Source organism: Platalea leucorodia (genome assembly GCF_965183815.1).
Source record: "Platalea leucorodia genome assembly, chromosome: 11".
NCBI lineage: Eukaryota > Metazoa > Chordata > Aves > Pelecaniformes > Threskiornithidae > Platalea > Platalea leucorodia.
Genome location: NC_138833.1, coordinates 21131467 through 21153931, shown reverse-complemented (window position 1 = coordinate 21153931; position 22465 = coordinate 21131467). Strand labels below are relative to the sequence as shown.

General features: G+C 38.5%; 1 protein-coding gene across 10 annotated transcripts in view; it reads left to right on the top strand.

Moving 5' to 3' along the window:
- The window catches only part of EBF1 (EBF transcription factor 1), a gene marked incomplete at both ends in the record, with an annotated part of 282086 nt that extends 260780 nt beyond the window's left edge, over positions 1-21306 (top strand). For 5 of the 10 annotated variants that reach the window (XM_082324547.1, XM_082324546.1, XM_082324545.1 and 2 more), the window contains 5 exons: positions 8978-9043; positions 9649-9826; positions 11388-11567; positions 15328-15522; positions 21113-21306. In XM_082324547.1, the coding sequence (XP_082180673.1) occupies positions 8978-9043; positions 9649-9826; positions 11388-11567; positions 15328-15522; positions 21113-21144 (651 nt within the window). Of the gene's footprint in view, positions 1-8977; positions 9044-9648; positions 9827-11387; positions 11568-15327; positions 15523-15888; positions 15957-21112 lie in introns of those variants that run through there. The other 5 variants (XM_082324544.1, XM_082324542.1, XM_082324539.1 and 2 more) reach the window with 3 other exon arrangements.
- Between the last annotated feature and the right edge of the window lie 1159 nt (positions 21307-22465).

Here is a 22465-nt window from a genome sequence, read left to right as displayed (position 1 = left end):
TATCAGGAACAAAATATCTTTTGTTTCTGATAAGAAAGTTGAAAGTTTTTTTAGAATATATGCTAGGAGGCACTTCATTGAAGTAGTCTTTCTGAGCCAAAGCCTCTTGGTACAATAAAATACTGTAAGTCCTTTGAACACATAGTTATAAAATATAATTGTTACACATTTGGCATTTTATGCTTCCCTAGAAATTACCACTTGGTATCTACACCTAATCTATGGTCTGTCTTTTCATTTCAATTGGGTCTGAAGTGGTCCTTCGTTGTAATGAGAATGCCCCTTTCAAGAGACTTCTTTTAATTATACCAATGATAAAATGTAAGTGAAAGTAGTCATTTGTAGGGGTTACGACTGAGCAGTGTTTTAACCGTAATACTAAAACCTACCGTTATTCCAGTCTCTATTTCAACATTTTTATGCACTCACTCTCCACAGAACATAGTGGAATATCATTGTAGGTCGGAATTTCAATGCGTCTTTTTTTTTTTCAGTTTTCCTCCTGCTATTAAAAGTAACCTGAACTCTCAATTTCTAACTACTAACACTTCCTACCTGAAGCACAGGATCCACAAAAGTGACAGTTTCACAGATCTTAATGATATGCTGGGGTCTTTTGGTTTGTTTTGGTTTCTTAGGGTTTTTACCCCTTCATTAAAAGAAAATATGGGTGGGTCTTTAATTGTATACAGGTGAACACTTGTTTTTTACAGAAAGTAGCTAGTTTGGCATACTTAGATATTTATGTGGGTAAATGCATTAATAAAGACCAACTCTGAAAATTAAATGGACAAAACACATAACTACAATTTACACTTTATTGCTAGATAGCTCTGCTGATTTAACTCAGTAGACATTCTTGCCTTGCAATACCAAACACAATTATATCTCTCTATAGATTTAAATGCAGTCAAGTGAATTATGCCACCCAATACATTCTAGATTTGACCTAATGGGAGAACAATTTAAAAGTGATACAACTTGACCTGTGTTTGGAATGTCTTTGTGTATACAAATGATAGAAAATAGATATCAGCCTGTCTATTTGCCAAGTAAAATGTTTTTCACTCTTACAAACACATAATTGGATATCTACATTGTGCCACACACAAAATCACAAGCCACATTTAATCTTTTTTTAATCCTCAGTATTTCGGGGAATTTTTCTAATGGGCACAATAACACGATCTGTAGAATAAAGCTTCTAAAACAGCCTGTGCAGTATCTTTGAACGACAGTCTCAGAATTTAGTGTCTCTGTTCATTTTTCCAAATTCTTTTTAAGTTTACTTAAGTCCAGACCCTTCAAATAATTCAAAACATTCTTCTTCTTCCATAAGGGGACTTTGACAACTTTCCAAAAATATATGGGTATAAAATGATCAGGAGAAGACTTTGAGTAATAACTCTTTTTTTTTTTTCTTTTTTTTCTTGCAACTCTCATCTGCAGCTGTTTTCAAGAAATAGGAATGTTAATACTATGAAAAGCAGAGGAAGAACTATCAGAAAATCTTACATATGCAAAACAAAAAAAAAAACCCAAACCTAAAAGCTCATTAATCTCAATAATGAACATCTGCTTCGGAGTACTGTAGATGCTGGTACAAATAGTTTGGGGTAAATTTTCAAAAAGAGATGCCTGAGGTTCCTATCTGAGATTGCTTTGTACAGGTCTCTGTATATTTTGCCCAGGACTGAAGGTAACTGTGGAAATAAGAAAAAATAAGGAATATTATAGGAAATAAGGAATATTATAGGAATATAAGGAAAGTTAGAATGCAAAATGTGCTTTTAGGTCATTGCGGCAAACCTTTGAGGTCAGATAGAGGAAAAGAATCTAATGTTATAATTTTTTTGTTCATATGTTCATGAATAAATCAGGAATAATCTTTTTGTTATCTAGATCGATGGGAATAGTATGACTCACTGTAAACTGGTGGGATGGAGGAATTTCTATAAGGAAGTCGGTGAAGAATTTTTTTGTTAGCCATTGAATTGAGTTTATGTGGACTTACCCATTCATGATCTAGTTTGTATCATCTCATTTATTTTGTCTTCTAATGATTCACTGGGTCTGACAAACTGATCATAGTATGAAAGATGGGATTGCCTAACTAAAGAAATGCATGTGCAGAAGAACTGGTCTTTGCATGCTGGGGTAAATACTGCAGCCTTTTGTACAGCATGAAAAATGTGTTTCCTTTCGTCTTCTCACTATGTTTCAAACTGAAGGGATCTGTCGTTAGATCCTCACAGTGTGAGCTTGCAAGATAACCTGTGGGAAATGCTGTAGAAGATGCCAGAGAATTACCATAGCGTCGATTTCTTATGACAGTGTTGGTGAGACCCAAATACGACTGACATCTACCAGCTACCAGTTGATGTGTTGTAGGGTGTGAATAGATATAAGAGTACAATGTAGTAATATCTACTAGCCCTGCGCTGTGTGCATGGAAGGTAGATTGACCTCATGAGTTAAAATTTGACAACTCTGAAGGGTTCCTGCAGGGAGCTATAGCCTTTTTCTGGTAAACTTAGGGGTCTGGGGCAAGACATACTGTAAACGTACTTAGGAGAATCAAAATTCTACAGCTATCTGAGGGACAGAGATGTGAGCCATGTAATCACTGTTGGATAAAGTCCCTAAAAGAGGTGATTGAAGCGCTGGCAGAGTGACTTTAGTTCTGCATATCTGTTTTCACATACCCACTCTTCTCCCTTTGACTTAGAGACCTAACATTAGCAGAGAACTCCAGAGCTTTTAGCAACAAAGCCATCCAAATTACTTGCCAGATGCTTCAGTTGATGATAATATGGTGGGAGCATCCAGACTCTCAAATGTCAGTTTATTCAAAGAGTAATTCCAATGCAACTATATTAATGCTAGTTTGTTCCATGCTACTGTGTATCTAGATGAAGTACACATCTGTGCTAGCTACTAATTCTGTTGCCATTGTTATGTGCCCACCATTTATGGGAATGAAGACCAGCAGCATGAGTGGTGTGGGTAAAAAAGGAGGCCGATACCTTTTTTTAGTATCTAAGTACACCGTGTTAACAGGAGGATAATAGGGGTAAGATGGGAGACTTGCAAGGACAGACTTACAGGTGATCATCATAATTTTATTCCTTCTTTTGTCAGCAGTATTTGCAATGGAGACTGTTTGAATAGGGTGTGTTTTCCCTTTTGCTATGCATTTATCACCTTTGTGGTTAAGAGGTGTTTTAATCATCGATTCTCAATGTTTATGGCTAGATGCCTGCTCGCATTTGCACTTCAGTGTTTGTTCTTTCTGCTGCCTCATATAGGCTTTCTATATTTTATTTATAAGGTTGGCTCATTGTGGAGCAGGTGGTAAGGTCATGCATGACTGTTTTTAGTGCTGTAGATTTAGGCTGTGATTTTCAGTTTGGGTGGAGGCTGATGAGACTACAATGGCTTGGAAAAGCTAAGGTTCTAGCTCCCACTGTAGACTGACTTTCTGGAAATTGTCATTGAAATTCAGTGACAGGAATTCAGTGCCCTTCCATCCTATAGGCAGCGGTAAGCAGAAGCTTTTTTTTTACCCCTCAAGTGAAGTATGTTGTCTTTCTCTCATTTTGCCTTCCTGTCTTTGTAATATCTTATGGTGTTTACTTCTTCAGTATGATTCAATTATAATATATGGAAACAATTAAGTTGTTTGTTTGCTAGAGAAGTTTTCATCTTTGTGTGAGTACAAATATCTTTTTACTGAAATGGCCCTGTTATTTTATACTTCCTATTAGGCTGGCATAGTTCCCTCAGTTTTACAGTAAATGGAGGATCTTTACATTTGGAATGGCTTTTATGAGTCTTTATAAAACTGTAATTGCTGAAAATGATACGATAATGCAGTGGTCAGTGTAGATGTGGAGAGATGGGAGGTTCTGGACAGGCTGAAACTCTTGTATACCAAGCTAGATGGCTGGCATTTTAGATCTGTGGCATCCTTCTAAATGGCTCTCTACCAAAATGTTGGTTTTGCCTTTACGCTTGAAAGAGGTGTTCACAACTTTATTTTTACCTTTTAACATATAATGCATACACAAATTTCAAGTGTAAGTTTAAAACTTAGTACTGACGCATATCCTTAGCTAGCACATTTACAGTTTCACCCATTGCAAAACAAAGGAAAAGTTTGAGCACAAATTATTCTAGTTTTGACTTGAAATTTCAGAACGTGACCTTTCCAAGGTGAAGAAGGGAACTGGAGTCTGATGTTCAGCATTTTGACTCTGCAGAAGAGTGTTTTTCTTGCGAGTAGCCATGAGAGTAGGAAGTTAGAAGGCAGAGCCAGGAGGTCAGACAGAAGAGTCAAGGAAGTATGAATGACATCATCATCCCTAAGTACCCTCTCAGAAGATGAATGAGGTCTCTCTTGTATTACAATGCTAAAGAGCATTAGAAGGTGATATGATATCTAGACAACACATAAGATAAATGCCTCAGAGTATGCTAGAACAGCTTCCCCCCCACGCCCTCCACAAGTACATAAATCCTTGGGTGGTCTCAATAATACAACGTGTGGCTGATGAGTATTATATATTGTGGTCAGCTTCTTCTTGACAAAATTTGTTTAGATTTAACAAGTACCTTCAATATTATCTAATATGGTTACTTATGCCAAATAACTCAGTGTAACTCTACATACCCTTTAGCTGACGAGACTCACAGCCCTTTTGGGACACAGAGTGGGTTTTTTTCACTGGTTGGTGAATAAAAAGAAAGCAGATGTCAACAGAAGAAATATCCCACCTTTTTTAAAGCTGGCACAAAATGTGTTTATCATGATAAAACTTGACACAAAATGTTTTTGTCATGATAAAACTTGAAATGCAAGTTTCATGATCTTAATGAATTCCTTCTGAAGGGAATGCATGCCACAAACAAAACATGCAAAGTTGCTGTAATGTTGGTTCGAGGTACATTCCGTCAGAAGTGGATTCAGCCTGAGTTTCAGTCTTTGTGTTTCAAAAGCACAGTCACTCCGGTAAGATTATATAAATCTTTCCTACAGAAATTTCGGAATATGCAAAGTTGCAGCAGACTTCCTGCTCAGCCCCCTCTTTTCCTTATGTAAACGCCCCTTAGTATTTTCAGGAGGAAAATTTGATTAAAATATTTAATTGCATTCCTGTTTCAAAAATTTAAAAAGTAAAAATCCCTCGGTAGAAAGTCAGCTTTAGTTTGGAATAAAAATGGACTCTGGATCTGTGGTGCGTAGCTGCATGGAGGGCAGAGTTCTGATGCATCATATTTAATCACTAAAGTAATCTTTCCTCTCTTCAGTATTTGCTCAATTATTATTTTTATAGAAATAAAATTATGCTCATTTGAAATAAAATGCAAGACAAGACGACCCTCACGTTAGCTCTAACTAAATGCTGCAAAGTCCTTTATTCTAAGCCAAAAGCTGTCAGACTTTTAGCATTAATAGAAGAGTGGATCTTTCTTGACAAATGCCCCCATAAATTAGATATTAGCTTTAGTCAAACTCTGTCTCTCTCAGGAAATATTTCCACTTGCATATTCAATTGGAAGGGCCTTACATGGTGCCCACTTGCTGCTGTGAAAATGTAGGCTTCTGAGATGAAGGCAAAGAAAAAATTCTGTGAACAAAAGAATATCTGGAATAACAGACCTTGAGCTTATGCAGAGATTTCTTTTTATAGAATGTGAGTTTCACGCACTTTTTGAGATGTCTGTCTGCTGCTCTGTCCACCTATCTATCTGTTTATCTATCACCATTGCAGCGGTAACATGCAGTATCAATTGGATTTTAAAAGACATAGATCTTTTATATTAGCTGTCCTTTTTTATAATACCTTTTACAAATTTAATCAATGCATTTTAATATACAGTATAGTTTAAGTGCAATATACAATAAATATTCGAGCTTCATCTTAAACATGCTCTAGCCTTTAAATTGTTAAAACTGCAGTGCCCTTTCAATCTACTTACATAATGTCATAAAATATACATTTCAAGGTAAATGAAGTCAGCTACTTCAATTTAGTCCCTCAAACTGGTAGTAAATGAGAGGTTAACACTATGGTGCCAAACCCATTATTGAGTAAATTTAGCACCTTGGACAGCTCTGTAAAATCTTTATTGCTTTCCTGACCTGCTCGTCATGTTCTGTCTATGTGTTCAGTGGCTCTCAGCTCTGATTGAAAGGCAATATATTAGATCCCGAACACAAACATGCTCGGGGGCTGCTTCACTGTGAGCGTAATGACATGGAGGTGAGAACAATTTTCTGGTCACCGCAATCCAAGCACCTTGCAAGGTCTGTTGCTCTAACTTATAGAGGACTTTTGGGGCTCCTTTGTATGTGGAGTTGTAACAGTAGCTTCTATGGTAATTTAAGCAGAGCTGCAAAGGGTTTAAGATGCATTCAGAAAACAAGAAGTTAATATCTTGAGCATGTCTGTAGTAGTGTTTTATTGTGTATTTTAAAAGCTAGCTTGTGTCTATGAGAACTACCGTCAGCTCTGGAATAGAAGATACCACTATTTGACGCAGGAGTTTTTGTGTAACATCTACTTCGTATGATCTGAAAATGTCATAAACGATAAATGCTTTTATTGTGTGAAAATATTGTATGAAACTCAAATTTACAGACTCAGAAAATGTTGAAAAAAAATATAACCATTGACTAGGTAGGAAAATTGAATGATACTTCTCAAGCATATTTCAATAAACCATCATGACAATTAGTTTTATTTACATGCAATATGATATGGCATCAAAGAACTTCCAATGTTTACGAACTGGAATATATTTGATATTAGGTAGAGCAGCTGTAAGATTCCATGTAATTACCTCATTTTTTAACATGGTCTTCAATCTCTTTTCAGATGCATTCTAAGGTTTTTAGCTCAGCATTACATAAATAACTATGATTAGCCAGGTAGAGCAGAAATGACTATTTAAACTTTCTTTTTTTTAGTAATTTGGCATAGTGACAGCTTAGGTTAACAATATTCCAAAGCAGTTTGTGGGCTCTGTATCATATTCTAATTTTCCATCAGTGAAATATATAGTGCAAACAATTTCCACTGAAGTGAAATAAATCCTAGTTTGCAAAGTCAAACACCTGTGCAGTAATTTTCCACCTAAAATCATGGATTGAAAAAGATAATATTTTTCAGTAACGTCTCTGTTCTTCTCTAGTTTGTATTATCAGTGTGAGGCAAAAAGGGCAACTCAGTGTTCTGATGATTCTGGTAAAGCAACAAGGATTGATTGTACCTGGACGATGTTTGTAGTCTGTCTGTCCGTGATTATACTGCTAACTGTTGTGATCAAGCTACACACAAAAAAAAACCCAAAACCCAACAACAACAGAAAGAAAAAAAAAAAAAAAATCCCACCCCAACAGAAAAAGGCTGTAGCAACTTAACTCCTCAGGATCTGTTTCAAATGTAGTGTTTAAAAAATCCATCAATTATATATTACATATCACTTCATATGTGGAAAATAATTTAAATGTGTGTTCTGAGAGAGGGGTGTGTGCAGCAGAAGGCAAGCCTAAATGTTTACTGGGAGTACAAAAATCCTCCATCTCATTTTTGAATTTAGGACATTATATATGTCATAAGTAGTTACTGCAGTATGACAACTATTTTATCTTATATTATAGAGAATTTAAAATTGAAAAAAATGCTAATATGCATCTAAAAGCTTGTCATTTGAAGAGTTGTTCAAGGATTTTTGAAGAGGTTATGGTGACAGCAAAATGAACGCAATTATATCTCTATTTTCTGATCAGAGTCTACAGTATATGAAAATTGAGCATTACTGTTTCTTTTTGGTATAAAATATGGCTATTGTGTAAAATATTTTAAGTTAAAAAGTTTAACTTTGTAGAAAACTGTAAAATCCTTAGAACTGCTGCTATTTTTGTAAGCTACCTGCAGAAATATACCGTGGTGAATAGCATCGTGTTAGTATATCAGAGCAATACTTAGGGGCTGGGAATTACAAAAATATATTGTTTTACTCAAAGGACAGTCTTGACTGGTTTTGATCAGGCAGTTGGGAATCTGCTAGATGCTTTGAAAGAATAAGAAAAAAAATTTCTTCTGGGTTAATTCTGCAATGCATTTTTACAGTTTCTATCAGGATTGTTCACAGAGATTTTTCCACACTGTAAAAAGTAAGAATGCAGAAAATGCTATTGTTATTTGAACGCCAGTTTAAAATACTCTAAGAAATATTAAGTGAAAAGGAACAAATAGGAAAATGGAGAAGAAAAAACTTGCCCAAAATGGAGCACTAAATCCCAGACTGTTTTAAATTCTGCTGTCCATGTAGGGAATTTTTCCAGGAACCACTGCACCGTACTGGGCCATTCTCTCACACTGCGTGTGTTTTCCTCTCGTGCATCATTTTATGTACACGGATCCTACCCTGACCCATCATATCAGGACACAAACCAAAGAAGTTGAAAGGTTACATTACCATCAGCATAGGACTGATTGGATATCTTTCGAACGTGGCCTGCTGGGTAAGGTCACAATTCCTGCACTATGCAATTAAGAATAAAATAAACACATTGAAGGGATTCATAACATGCTCTGAATGACATTGATTGCAGTAATCTAGTAAATGACCTCAGGATTGTATTCTGCAATAAACCGATGAGTGGTTTATAGTGCAGATGGTAGAGACAATTGAGTGATGTATTTTATTTTGCAGCACCAATGATTCTCACCTTTTGACTTGATTAAGTGTGTGTGTGAATAGGATGAACTAGTGATTTAACACCATTCAGTGGTTGCTGAGAGTTGTTACAATTAAGGTGTACCTGGTGGGAGGAAAAAAAAAAAACAAAACACAAACCACAAAAGACGGTGCAACTAATAGAAGAGTCTAAAAGATTCTAATATTTGTTTTCCCCCACAAGGAGTTTATTGAACTGAGAGGAATGCATCTGTTTTTATATTGACAGGAAGTAATACTTAAGAGGGCTGCTGATTTAGTAGAAGCACTCTATGGTATGCCACATAATAACCAGGTAAATGCATTCTACTTCAGCAATTCTAAAACATGGCTATTTCTTAGATGTATAGATAGACCAGGGGCTAAAGGTATATGATACTACAATGTGAGACAAGAATAAATATAGAGGGCAATGTCATATCTGGCGTGGGGTTTAGTTTGCTTGTTTTCTTTTTTAAAGGGTGTGAATTTAGTGCTTGTAAAATCAACGTGCTATTAACCCTGGAGGCATTTGCCCGCTTTCACCAGATACTGTGTAGTATGGGCAATGATATGCATTATGTCTTGCCACCAGTGGTTTTTTCAATCGTATCCTAACGATAGCTTTAAGGTGGAGTAAGTCTAGGCTCCAGCCCCAGTCTACCAGTTGGTCTTATTATACAGAAGCTTGGCCGCTGGGACTGAAACTTCCAACTCTCTTAGCACAGATGTCAGGATTTATCACGAAGGCAGGAGATCTTATAAGCATTAGCTATCACTCAGCCAACTGGTTTAGAAAGAAAAGCATCTAGTTTTTGTCTTTGGACAGGGAAATATCTCATTTTAGTGTGTAAGAAAAGGTTTGTCAGAGTCGCATTGGTAACTCTTTTATTCTTTTTTTTTTCCCTTCTTATCCTCTAGGAAATAATCCTGAAAAGAGCAGCAGACATTGCAGAAGCACTCTACAGTGTCCCCCGCAATCACAACCAGCTCCCCGCCCTTGCTAACACGTCAGTCCATGCAGGAATGATGGGAGTGAATTCCTTTAGTGGTCAACTAGCTGTCAATGTTTCCGAAGCCTCACAAGCCACCAATCAGGGTCAGGAGAAGACTCGTCTTCCTCTCTCTATGAACCTTTTCTGATAAAAGTCAGGGAAACGTGCAGAGCAGGATGGTTCAAAACTGAAGGCTAGGAGCACGTCTAGACAGACACCATCCCACACGCGTGCACAACTTCTGAATGACACAGTACTGTCATGAGACGGCGCTGGCTTTGCTGACTTTTGCCCCAATTCGGGAAAAGCACTTCGGCATATATCTAAATCGCTTTTCCTTCTGCTCAGAACAACGCTTGTGTTTGTCTTTAAATCCCACTAATGTTAAAAGGATTTCTATTGACTTGAGCATGTACTTAATGTTAAGTACTTGCTTATATGTTTTCCTGAGCATGGATGATCTCTCAGTCTGGGCCCAATGTAGCATTTCTTTATAACACAAAAAAGTATCCCTTGAATAGTTGTCTGTTTAGTTGGGTTTGGTTTTGCAAGAGACACAATATTGGCACTGATGTTTTTTGCAGGGTTTGAGACTTTTCTAGATTTTGAAACTAGCAAAAAATAGAAATATTTACAAAGACATTTTCAGAGCTTCTCTAGTTTTTAAAATAAAGTGTTTTTCACTTTGTGTAAAATCAATATTGTTTTAATTCCTACCGTTAAAAATAATAAAAAAAAAAGTTAAGAACATTTTTTTAAAAAAAAAACCCTTGTATTTTGCCCTCTCCTTTGCTCAGCTCTATTTATTATCCAACTTAAAAATCCACTTTAATGAGAAGGTATTAGAATGAGGCTGTTTTCCAGAAGGGCAGCCAAAATTATTTTGCATTACACTAAAAAAATAGAAATTATTTTTAGATCAAAATACTCTATGGATGTACTGTGTGGTAGGAAGAAAAGCTGGCACTTTTTCTTCCAGGAGTGAAGATGCATTTTGTATTTCTGTGCTTCTAGAAACAAATCTTCCTTTTTGGATATTTGGATATGAGTTTCCCCAAATGTCATTTCCAGAATTAGGTAGAGATTCAAATTTTAACTTGGTGCCAAATTTGATAGTCATTTTCTGCCAGCATAATGATCAGACCAGGGCAAAAAGACTAAGTTATCCCACTACTTTGAGAAATATACCCTACATTTTCTGAAGTGTGCAGTGAGCATCTGATTTGAGATGCATTAAATGAGAGCAACATGAGAAGAGTTAGCAAAAACCACATGCTTTTAACATACCTTAAGTCGGTATGTACTCCTGACTTTGAAAATGTAGGTTGTGTTTACTCCATTTCCTACAAACAGCTCTTTTAGCGAGTGTTCCTATAACACCCAATGCTAATCTTTGCTTGAGGGCATGGGTTGCCCGAGGAGCTGGGAAGGCTGTAGCCTCCCTCCTCCTGCTTTGTGCTCCCATCAGCAATGACCTGGGCAGTGAGGGTTCACAATTTGGGTTACCTGGGGCTGGTGGTGGCCAGTCCTGGCCCTCCCCACGCACACCGTGGCTGGATTAGGCTGCTGGCTTGATAGCCCAGAGTTACTTGCTTGTAGCTGTTTGTGTAAGAAACTGTTCTCGGGCTAATACCAATTTCTAAATGTATTCCCTCCCCACAAAAGGTTTTACTCGCAACTCAAGCAGCGTGTCACCTCATGGCTATGTGCCAAGCACCACCCCTCAGCAGACAAATTATAACTCTGTCACAACAAGCATGAATGGCTATGGGAATGCTGGAATGTCAAATTTAGGCGGATCTCCGACCTTCCTGAATGGATCTGCTGCCAATTCTCCCTATGCCAGTGAGTATTATATGGCTTTTCTGTATTTTGCACATTATCATTAGAAGGAGACAGTGACTTTTCTGTGATACTCAATATTTAGTTTCTATGTTGAGCACTTGAAACAGAGCTCGGTCCTTTCTCTCCTCTCCAAGGCACTGACCTTTGAAGCACTTTGAAGACATTAGTGTTGCCAGCAATGCTCTGCTCTGGTTTATTATTGTTGTTGTTGTTGCTATTATTATTATTATTATTATTATTATTATTATTATTATTGTTGTTGTTGTTGTTGTTGTTGTTGTTGTTGTTGTTGTTGTTGTTGTTATTATTATTATTATTATTATTATTATTATTATTATTATTATTATTATTATTATTTGGGAGTCTCATAAGAGCTTAAAAAGAATAATGTCTCTCATGATTTGGGCTGATAGTTTCATAACTTACCTTGTACTCTGTAAATAAGAAAGGCTGTCCTCAACATTGCTAGAAAGCAGGGATGGCAAAAGTGACTTAATGTGCATTGGAGGGGATCAAAAGTCAGTTGTCAGTACACAACTTTTTGTTGCAGTGGGTATGAAAGGAAGCTAAGGATATTTGCTGCAGGAAAAGTAGTTTTTTCCAGCTGTAAGATATGAAGGGCAGAAAAGTTTGCTGTAATAAGACTGACATTTCCATAAGCTCTATGATGATGTTTCCGAGACCTCTGTGGAAATAATATGTTCATAACCTTTATAGAAATTATGAATTACTGTTGGGCCTAATCTTGATTGCTTATACTCCATTTGCTTTGTAAGTAGGTATTATATTGACTTCACTGAGAGCTTAGTATTAGTCAGTAAAATGTGACAATGGCTCTTAGAGTTTGTGTTTTAGTGTCTGTACAGTGAATGCCACAAAGATGTAAGTCATACAAATTATATATTCCATGGTGTAAAGAGCTTGTGGTCTACAGTCCCAGTTATGGAAATATTTATGTGTAGGACTAACTTTCTGCATTTTGATATTAAAGGTTTAGTAACCTGTTTAAATATAAATACATTTCTATTGGTAAAGGCCTATGAACCTTGTCCGCAGCAGCTCACGCAGCTCAGTAGTCCCTATTCACGTGAGAAAATTAAATGACTAGGACCTGCCCGATTCCTCTGACATTGCTGAAGTGGCATAAAGGCTTCTGCTGACATCTGTAGCAAGCTGCTAGCAGAATCAGGCCAGAAGGGCTTGTCATATAAATAGGTTTATAGGCTGAGACCCTAGCATGGACAAGACAAACAGACTGCTGAACGTACCAAGGCTTACACAGCAAATCTTTAGTGGTGTAACAGCAGTAATGAATTGTTTTGAATTGCCTTGCTAGAGTTCAGAATTAAAAAGGGGATTTAAAAAATTACCTCCAAGGCTTCTTCGCTGCTGCAAATTTAGAAGAAAATATTTACCCACGTAACTAGTACTTATAACCTGGGAATTGCTAACCAGTTATTATTTTTGTACTCTAATAATAATGTAACAAGTAATGTTACAAAGTACCTTACTTATTAAGTTGAATTTACTGTCATAGAATCTGCGCGCTCTGAATTCATAATATAACATGATTGATGAGACATCTCTTTTTGGAAGCAGATGCCAGTAATGCATTTAAAATACTCTAGCAGTGTATTATTTCATATTTATGAACGAAGTCCTCTTTAGAATAGCACTTCACTTCCCAGCCCTGGTTCTCTATTCTCGTTATATTTTGGGAGGTTTTCTTGGTAGATCTGTCATTCTGCTAATGCCTAATCCATTGAATCAGAAAATGCTTCAATCATGACCTGAAAATTAAAAGGTGGCATTCTTAATTAAATCAATAAACTAATTGCTGTATAGTAGCAATTCAATTTAGGTGCTTTGATTGCTCTCCCTTAGCAAGTACTTCCAGACATAGAGTGACTTCAGACTAAGATTGTATCTGTCAGACTGTGAAACTTTGAACATTTAATTTCCATTAATTGATTTCCTCAGTGTTAACAAATATGATATCAGATTCTCAAGTAAGAACTTAAATAGGGTGATTTTTATCTACATAAATGCAAATAAAATAATAATTCAAAGCCCAGATGATAGGAATTTTACTCTATAATATGTAATTATTCATAGCCCCCTCATGTATATAAGCAGTTTCTAAACAGGATGAAGAATGAAAGTATGGGATCTTACTGTTGGTCCTTTCCTTTTTTTGTTGGATAAGAGGGGAAACTTGCAAGGCTGTCTGCATATAAAAGTAGTTGGCTTTATTTTCATGAAAACAAGTTAACTTAAAACCTCAGTGATAACTACATGAACCAAAGATATTTATCCTACTATATAGTAAAATAACAGTTTAAGGATATATGTATGTATTTAAAACCTGAACCTCCTATATAGCAGATTTGCATTTTGGACAATCGGTTCAGTCCCTAAGAAAGGGAGCCTTATGTCTACACTTACTTAGAAAAACTGAAGACTTTCATTTTATTCAGTCTTGTAGTTGAAGCCAGATCTTCATTTGATGTAAACCAGAATGGCTCCATTGCTTAGCTATTCCAGCTGAGATTCCAGGCGATGGCTCTGAATGAGCATGTTGTATTCAGACAGTGGCCATAGATCCTCTGGGAGGTTTATTTGTCTTGACCACTTTCATTTTCAGAATTCTCCATCTTGGGTGAGATATGAAATGCCAGCTCCATTCCTGTGCATAAATAAAATGGTCACGTGAGAAATATGGCTGTTTTTCACATCACTGAGAATTCCTGGGAAGTCCCCACAGCACAAAATTTCTCAAAGCTGATGGATACAGGGAAGCTGTACTTGGTACTAGTAGTTATAACACGGAAAGCATCTGTGGCCATTGTGAGAATAGTCGTTTTTCCCATTGGAGATAAAAGAAAAGCATGATTTCTGTCAGTTATCCACACATTTTTTTGTGCAACAGACACTGAAAACACTTGTGCCAGGAGACCAAAGGAGTAAAAAACTGTAGGGGCAGCCATCTCACCGGTTGCTTCATGCTGGACAGCCTCCATGTATAAAGATATGTGTGTGTGTGTGTGTGTGTGTTTATAATATTCACAGCTTTTGGAATAATTCCTTTTAAACCCTAGTTCTTGCAGGGTTTGAGAGAGGAAAGAAACGCAAACATTTTTGCTGGCTTTTGACAAGCAGGTTGACTGGGTCACCGCTAAGACCTTTCTACCTTCTGCAAGTTTACTTAAGACGCTATAGGTCTTTCTGGAGCCATCTCGCTACAAAGAAAGCATGGCTTAAAATGCTGGTTTTGGAGGCCAGTTAAAAACTCAAACCGTTCCAAGTTAAAAATTCCAGATCCAGATTTGTACTTTAACCACTCTCCTTGCCCATCAGTTTTGTAACCCCTGAGTTGCCTACACCGTCAGGATTCCCTCTTATCCCCCTACACAAAAACATTACAAATTCAGACCAGGGCAGTAGCTAATACCAATCACTAGAAAAGTTTGAAACAGGATGGCAGGACAGGGTTGTTGTAAGAATAAAGAGTTGCAGTGACAGAGAATTAAAGGAGTGTTTAAGAGCTCCTAGGATTACTGCTCCTGAACACCTGCAAAACAAAACAAGTGGGTTTCCTGATCACACTTTGTGAACAACCAGAAATCTAACTGCAGTAAAGGCCTTGGATATTTGAAATTAGACCCAGTGCATACAAGAAGCAGAGTTCTCTTGTTTCTGCAGCCTGCTGATTATCTAATACTAAGGAATGCCTTTTGGGGGGGTCTTTTTTTTCCTCTAGTTGTGCCATCAAGTCCGACAATGGCCTCCTCCACTAGCCTCCCCTCAAACTGTAGCAGTTCCTCTGGGATTTTCTCCTTCTCACCAGCCAACATGGTCTCAGCGGTGAAACAGAAGAGTGCTTTTGCGCCTGTTGTGAGACCGCAAACTTCTCCTCCTCCCACCTGCACCAGCACCAATGGCAATAGCCTGCAAGGTAGGTGAAACCAAGTCTGAAGCATAGATGGCTGCTCTCAAAACCGTGAGTTCCTGGCACCTTGCGAGGCTTTAAGCGACACTGAGTTGTCAAAGGGGATAGAAGACAATGGGGGATCCCTGGTGGTCTCTGTCCTAAAGTTTCCTCCTGTAAAGAGTAACTGGACTCCACCACCAGCCCACCTAGTACCATGCAGGTGTTTGGCAACCACCCTGTCTCTAACTCGACTAATACTGCTGAATTGAGAGGCTGTGTCTTTTAAAGCACAGACCTACTGTTATGATAAAAATGAGTAATATTTCAGCTTACTAATACCATCCTTTTTCTTTCTTTCCTCTCTTATTCCCTGTTGTCGTCCTTTATCAGACCAGTCTTTTGTGGACTCTAGCAAGTACTCCACTGCAGGGTCTCTCCAGGGGCTGGCCTTCTCCTGAAGTACGTCACTCAATCTTCCCTTCCTTTTTTTCCTTTGTCATAGTACACTTGTGCAGAAATCCTACTGAGAGCAAATAGACCGTTACAGAGCTTGGCACAAACCTTTGCCTTTCATAAATAGAAGCCACATTACAAACTAACAGCAGCATTTTCCAGTTTAACTCACACCAGGGCAAACATTAGTTTCCACTGATTAATGTACTTCTGTGCCAATTAATTCCATAAATGTCGCAGGGCCTTTTTGAAAGCCTCTTCAGCTGTTGGTATCAAGGGGCTGCTCCTTTTCCACGTCCCTTCCCCTCTCATTACAAAGTATTCCAGCATTAGCACCTAAATACGTTTTGAAGCCTTGATGCAAGCCGAGGGAGTGACAGGCAAAAGCCTGTCAAACTGAGGATGCTGCAAAGACCAGCACTGCCCATTTCATTGTTTGGCGCAGCCTGTTTTACAACACGGTGCCGAAACCTTCCTGTGTAATTACCTCACTGCGCATTAGTGTGCTGAGAGAGACGTTTTCATGCTCGCTTAGACCAAGGAGTTTCCATAAGCAGACGCAGCCAGCTGCCTCCAACTCTGCCAGAGGTGGGAAAGATTTTGCGGTATGCGTCGTGCTTCCCCCAGACCTGAGGTCTGTTTTCCTTTCCACGTGCCTGTGCAAATTATCCAAAAAGCATTGAGCAGGGAATAAAATTCCTTCATTTTCAAAGCTGTGTTCAGAAGGAGCTGTGCGGAGCAGGGGGAGGATAGATCCACAGACTCCACATGTCACTCTACGGCCTCTGGAAAGAGAAACGCCGGGCTTGCGGGCATAATGCTGATAGCACCATTAACAGCCAAAAAAAAAAAAATCTATATGCAGGCAGAGTGGAAGGAATTCATTCATAAAAGCTGGGATCTATTGTGACTGAAGGAAAGCATTGTCCTCAGTACATTTTACACTGGTGAACTGGGAGGAGGAATCCTTGCAGATGTACACACATGCACACAGAAATTGTGAAAATACTAGGAATGTACAAGCAGAACTTGGGTACCTTTGGTCAGGACTTTGTTATAAATACTGACTGCATCAGGAATAAAAGACAACAAAATTTTCAGATGAGCTGGAGTTTTTAGGAGATTAATTTTTGCATGCTTTAAGAATTTGGCACTGCCGACATGCTACAAATTTTAAAGGCAACAGCTAAAAATGTTTCACCTCCGTATTAAAAAATACAAAAGGAGCTAAGAGTTGACTGCTAGAAGCTTTTGAACATGTTAATGTTTTAAATTCTCTTCACCTTGTCTCAACCTGCTGTTGTGGGTGGAGAGAAAAAAGCAAGTAACAGGAGAAAGCTTTTTTCAGGCACTGGTTTTCCTTTCACAAGACACGGAATTCCCAGATTCCATGTATTCAGTTATGAAAAGCAATTATGGAATGAGCTGAGAGCACCGGCCGCAACTGGGGCTTGCTGATTGCCTCCTCATTATGTCACATCCAGATCTGTAATGCCCAGAAACCACACAGATCTGAGTGTTTCCCCTAATTTTTATTTAGCAATTCAGTTTTCATAATAGGAATGAGACACCAAGAGATGGTTCATTTCTAGGTCATCGCTGAACTTCTTGGTGAGTTAGAGACACACAGCCTTTAGTCCCATGCCTTCTGACACCACCTGAGGCTTGTAATAATCACTCAGAAATGCACTGCCTGTTGTGCCTTATTGCTTAAATAAACAACCATGTATAAGGAGGCTGTCTTATCTCTCTTGGGCTTCTGGATACATCAGAAAGCAATCAAGCTTTCCTTACGTAGCTTAGGTATCAGCAGAACTCACTAAAACAAAGCTAGGCTTATCTGTTGTTCTCTTTGCCATGCAATTTTGTAAAACTCAAAACACATTATTTCTGTAATTTGCTAGCAGCGAATACAAATTAGTATATGATAGAAGAAATAATGCCCGTTGGTGGGAGTTTTTCTACTCTCTGCCCTCCCTTTTTGGAGCTGGTGTGATCTCATACCTACACTGTTTCCCACTGATACCTCTGTTTTTAGGATCAATAACATGCTACAGCTGAGAGAATTTGCATGACTAGATGTAACACTTACAGAATAAAAAGTAGAGTGATGTAAATGAAGACTTGGAAAGAATGGAAATATCAAAGAGTTTAGGCAGAAAAGATATCATTTTGCCATTTGCCTTGTAATTTAATTCAGAATTTCAGAGCTCTTCAAAAACAATAATGCTTTGAAAAAATGAGCAAAGATCTGCTTCTGTACCATTTGTTTCCCATGGCAAAAGGCGCATGGCTGATACGTAACTGCAGGGAAATGTCCGAGCCATGAAGGGAGGAGTTGCAATTATGTCACCTTTGTTTGGGCTCTTACCCAGGGCAGGCGGCTGTGCTGTCCTGAGAGAGACAATTCTTGACCATTTCTTGTTGAAATCGATTTGGTTTTGATGAATCTTTTAGCTTGAGAATTTTTTGTTGGAATAATATTTTGACATTTTCTGAAGTATAAGTGTTTTTTCTAAAGGAAAACAACATCTTGTTTTAAAGTTTCACTAAATTTAGAATTTAGAAAGGGCTGAAAAGGACAAAAAAGGTTAAAGTAGAATGCACAGAGGATTAATTATCCATCTGACTCTGCTCAGTTGCACTCATCACATATAGGAAGACTCTACCCATTCCCATCTGCTCAACTCCTTGCTTATCTGAGCAGTAAAGGAGGGAGCACTGTTGTCAGTATTGCTTTTCTCTGCGCTGTAACATACGGTGCTGACGTCCAGGCACTGCAGTCCCACCCCTATATTCTGCTAAACAACTGCCATCCAGAAATCTCCAAGTGCTTTACTAATAGGGATAAAAATTGTTATCCTCGGGTAAGAAACAGAAACAAATCAAATTGCTTGATGTAATACAATGAGTAGAAGGAGAACTGGGACAAAATTTGTGTCTCAGGTCCATGCCCTCATGAGTTTTTCATATATTCAGATAGGGAAAATTACACTCGCACCCTTAGCTGTAGGTGGCTGCCTTGCAGGGCTGCCACAGCGGAACTGCAGTCTGGTTGACTGTATCCATTGCTGTCAATACCTATTTTATCGATGCCATAGAGGTCTGTGGTTCAGGGTCCGTACCCTGGCCCACACTCTAAGGATCGCAAGAGCAGAGCAGGGAGCGACCACAACAGTGAGAGCATTGCTTGCCCTGCGTTTCCTTCATTTTTAGTCACGTGAACCAAAGGGACAGCCCAATTGTGAGGATTCAGAACTTGTTATTTGAGACACTGCTGAAACAAAACCCTTTGAGAATTTTTTTTTAAACAAAGCTGCTGTTGTTTCACCCAGTGTTGATTAAATTGGCAAGGATTCTTAAAAAAAGGCAATATTGAATTCATCCTATGAGACAGCATAGCTTTGGAGATAATATGAAAATGCATCCTCAGATTATCTCCACAGTAGAGGCAAAAAAAGCCCATGGCAGGAAATACCTCAGCAAGGAACATCTAAGACACAGTGGTGTCCTCCCTGCTACTCGCTTGAGTGTCTTCTTGTAGGGCTTAGAGCAACTCAAGTCAAGTCACCTCTCTATCGCTTTTATCCTCATTCTCAGCTCCTTGAAGAGCCCTTATGTGGAGCAGAAACAATCAGTACAGTGATTCCACATAAGAACATTGCTGAATGATAAATTCCAAGAATTGAAGTGCTGCTGTATAGTTGCAACATGTCACCTCTGAGGATGGCCTGTTGCAAACATGTGGATGTGTTTTGCATTCTTGCCTTCTCCTCTCATTTTATTTCATTTAATCAGTGCAGTTTGCTCGAGCTGTTCTCCCCTTGCTGATTAGACTTGTAATTCTTGCACATATGGTGGTGTTTGTGGAGAAAACATTTCCCTCCTCTCCCCCTCCAACCCCAAATCTGTGAGTCTTTTACTTTGGCTCTGTTCTTATCAAATAATTGCAGCTGTAATTAAAGCACAATGAATCAGCACCAGTCACAGGGTTGAGTTCTTCCTTAAGAAATTACTTGTCCAGATGTCTGAGATGGCAGGCAGTTCTAGCATTTAAATAATGTGCCCATGAAGTGCCGCCAACCTGAAGGCGAATCTGTTTTCTACCTTTTGGCAAATCACCGTACAACTATTATTTTAAAGATGCATTGTGGTTACAGTTTTCATTGTAAGTTTGCATGGTTACCTCCTGTAATGATGTGCTCGCTCACAGTATATCACTTGGACGCTTGGTGTGTCTGGTCTGCATAGAGGCCTTGGTAAATAGAGGGAGACCAAGCTGGAGGTCAAGCGAGGTGGAAGACTGTACCTGTTGACTTTCAGTGAATGTCTCCTCTTTAAGAGAGATGGTGGTTTCATAAAAAATGATGTTAGGAAGCATAATAAAGAAATACTGATCATTCAACTTAGCCAACAAGGGAGAAGACACTCAAAATTAACATTAAACATACAACTCACTCAATGTGGTTGGTGATGTCTGCTACAAGTGTAATAAAACCATGAGACGCCGGTCTGCTAAACCACCAGTTAAGGACATATTTCAATTTGAAAATTGGATTTGAGAGTTTTAAGTCCTTTCCTGAGCACCTGGAAATGCATACATAAGTCCCAGGGCTGAACACTGAACTTGTAAGGGAAAACTGGCATGGAAGAATGAACCACTGTTAGTGTGCCTAATGCAACTAACACCCGCCCAGGTCTGTAATGCTGCTGGCCTCTGGGACTCCAGCCGCCTTCTCGTACGTGGAGCAAGTATCTGCTTTGCTTTTAAAAGAGTAATAGGACGTGTGGCGATGGCTGGGTCAGGTTTGAGCCTCCTGAGAATTTGGGGATTTTAAAACTAAAATCAGAAAATTAAGTTGCGGTCTGATTCTGCTATCAGGGGAAGTGCACTTTTTCTGCAAGAAAAATCACTGATTTCAGCAGTGTCACTTGCAATTTAAGCCACTTTCCGATCAGAATGAGGCTTCCCGGGATTCCTGTGTACATAGTTATCTCTACTGGATGATACTTATATTTAAATTTAATTCACAGTATGGCTGAGTGCGTTGCTAGTAAATGTTTGAAAGCTGTGAGAATTTTAAAAGTTGCTTGATAATGCACAAAAGTAACGGCCCCCCCCTTCTCTCTCTCCCCCTCCCCTCCCCTTTCCTTCCGACAGCTATATCTGGCATGATTGTTCCCCCCATGTGAAAGAATTGCCTTGAAGAATTTTATTAATGAAGAGGTTGAATTCTGCTTCAGAGAGAATCTGATACAAGTCCCAGAGTGGAACTTTTTACTCAGGCCTTTTTAAAAATAAAAAAGAAATAAAGAAGAATCTTACAATAACTGCGGATTTTTAAACAAAACAAAAATCACCGTCCTTGCAAATACTGAAATTAACAATCTACAATTGCAAGGTGTTGATTCAAGTTGTCCATCCCAAATACCTGGGAGATATATTTATTGTATGTTGGTAAAAAAATCCACTTTTTTTTTTTTTTTTTTGTGGGGGTGGGGGCTTGCTTTTTCTTCCCTTCTGTTTTTTTCTGTTTTTTTAAGGCTTGATTTAATGCAACACCATTTGTCTTTTCTAAATCATACGATTACATAAGGGACACTAGAGATGGAACTCCACATTTTTAATTTATGATTTTTTTTTTTAAAGCTGTGTAAAGAAAAACGAAGTGGTGTCATTTACATAAAAGTCTGTATGGGACAGAATAGAAGTGCCAGTTAGTTTTTCGTAGAAGAATTATGGCCATTTAATTAAGGGTCGGCTCATACAGGTTGCTTATCCAGTGGTGACTAGCTAATATGATGCATTTTTAATGTTCTAATTAAATAGATATCACTCCCTAGAACGCTGATATTTTTGGATGGTAAGGGCGGGATGAGGGGTGGATGAGCAACCTCTGTCTTTAATATCAGGCTAAATAATTGTGTAAATAATACAATAAGAACAGTTGGTGAAAGCAAAGGTAAGGATGCAAATTACACATTTCCTCTTGAACTGAAAATCCAGTGCCTCTAGATATAATGCTAAAACTGCAGAATTAGATTAGCATGGCTCTCTCTTTAGCTTCTATATCAGACTCTTCCCAAACGAGTGGCCTTCCTGAAGTTTAGTGTCACCTGAGCTGTGCATAAAATGCCATTTGGGTTTTGCATAGCCGTCTAACGGCACAGACTGCGGCCATCACGCGTGGGGTGTCTTCGGGGTAGCCCCTCGCCCCTTGACCTGTTGGGTTTTACGGGGCAGAATGAGAACAGACTCGTCGGCGGTGCTGCATCCTCGCAATCTGAAAGCGCACGTTTTCCTCCGCCTCCCACTAGGATTGTTCCCGTATCAGCCGACCCTCTCAGTTTGTATCATAATATATTAAGCAACAGGTAACTGCTTTTGAATAGTAAATGGAAACATGAGTTTGAGGGGTGGGTGGTGGGGCTGTTAGGAAGGTTTCAAATCAAAACCATAGCTTCTGTTTTACAAAAATTTTGCTATCATTATCTGGGAAGTGTTCTTAAAAAC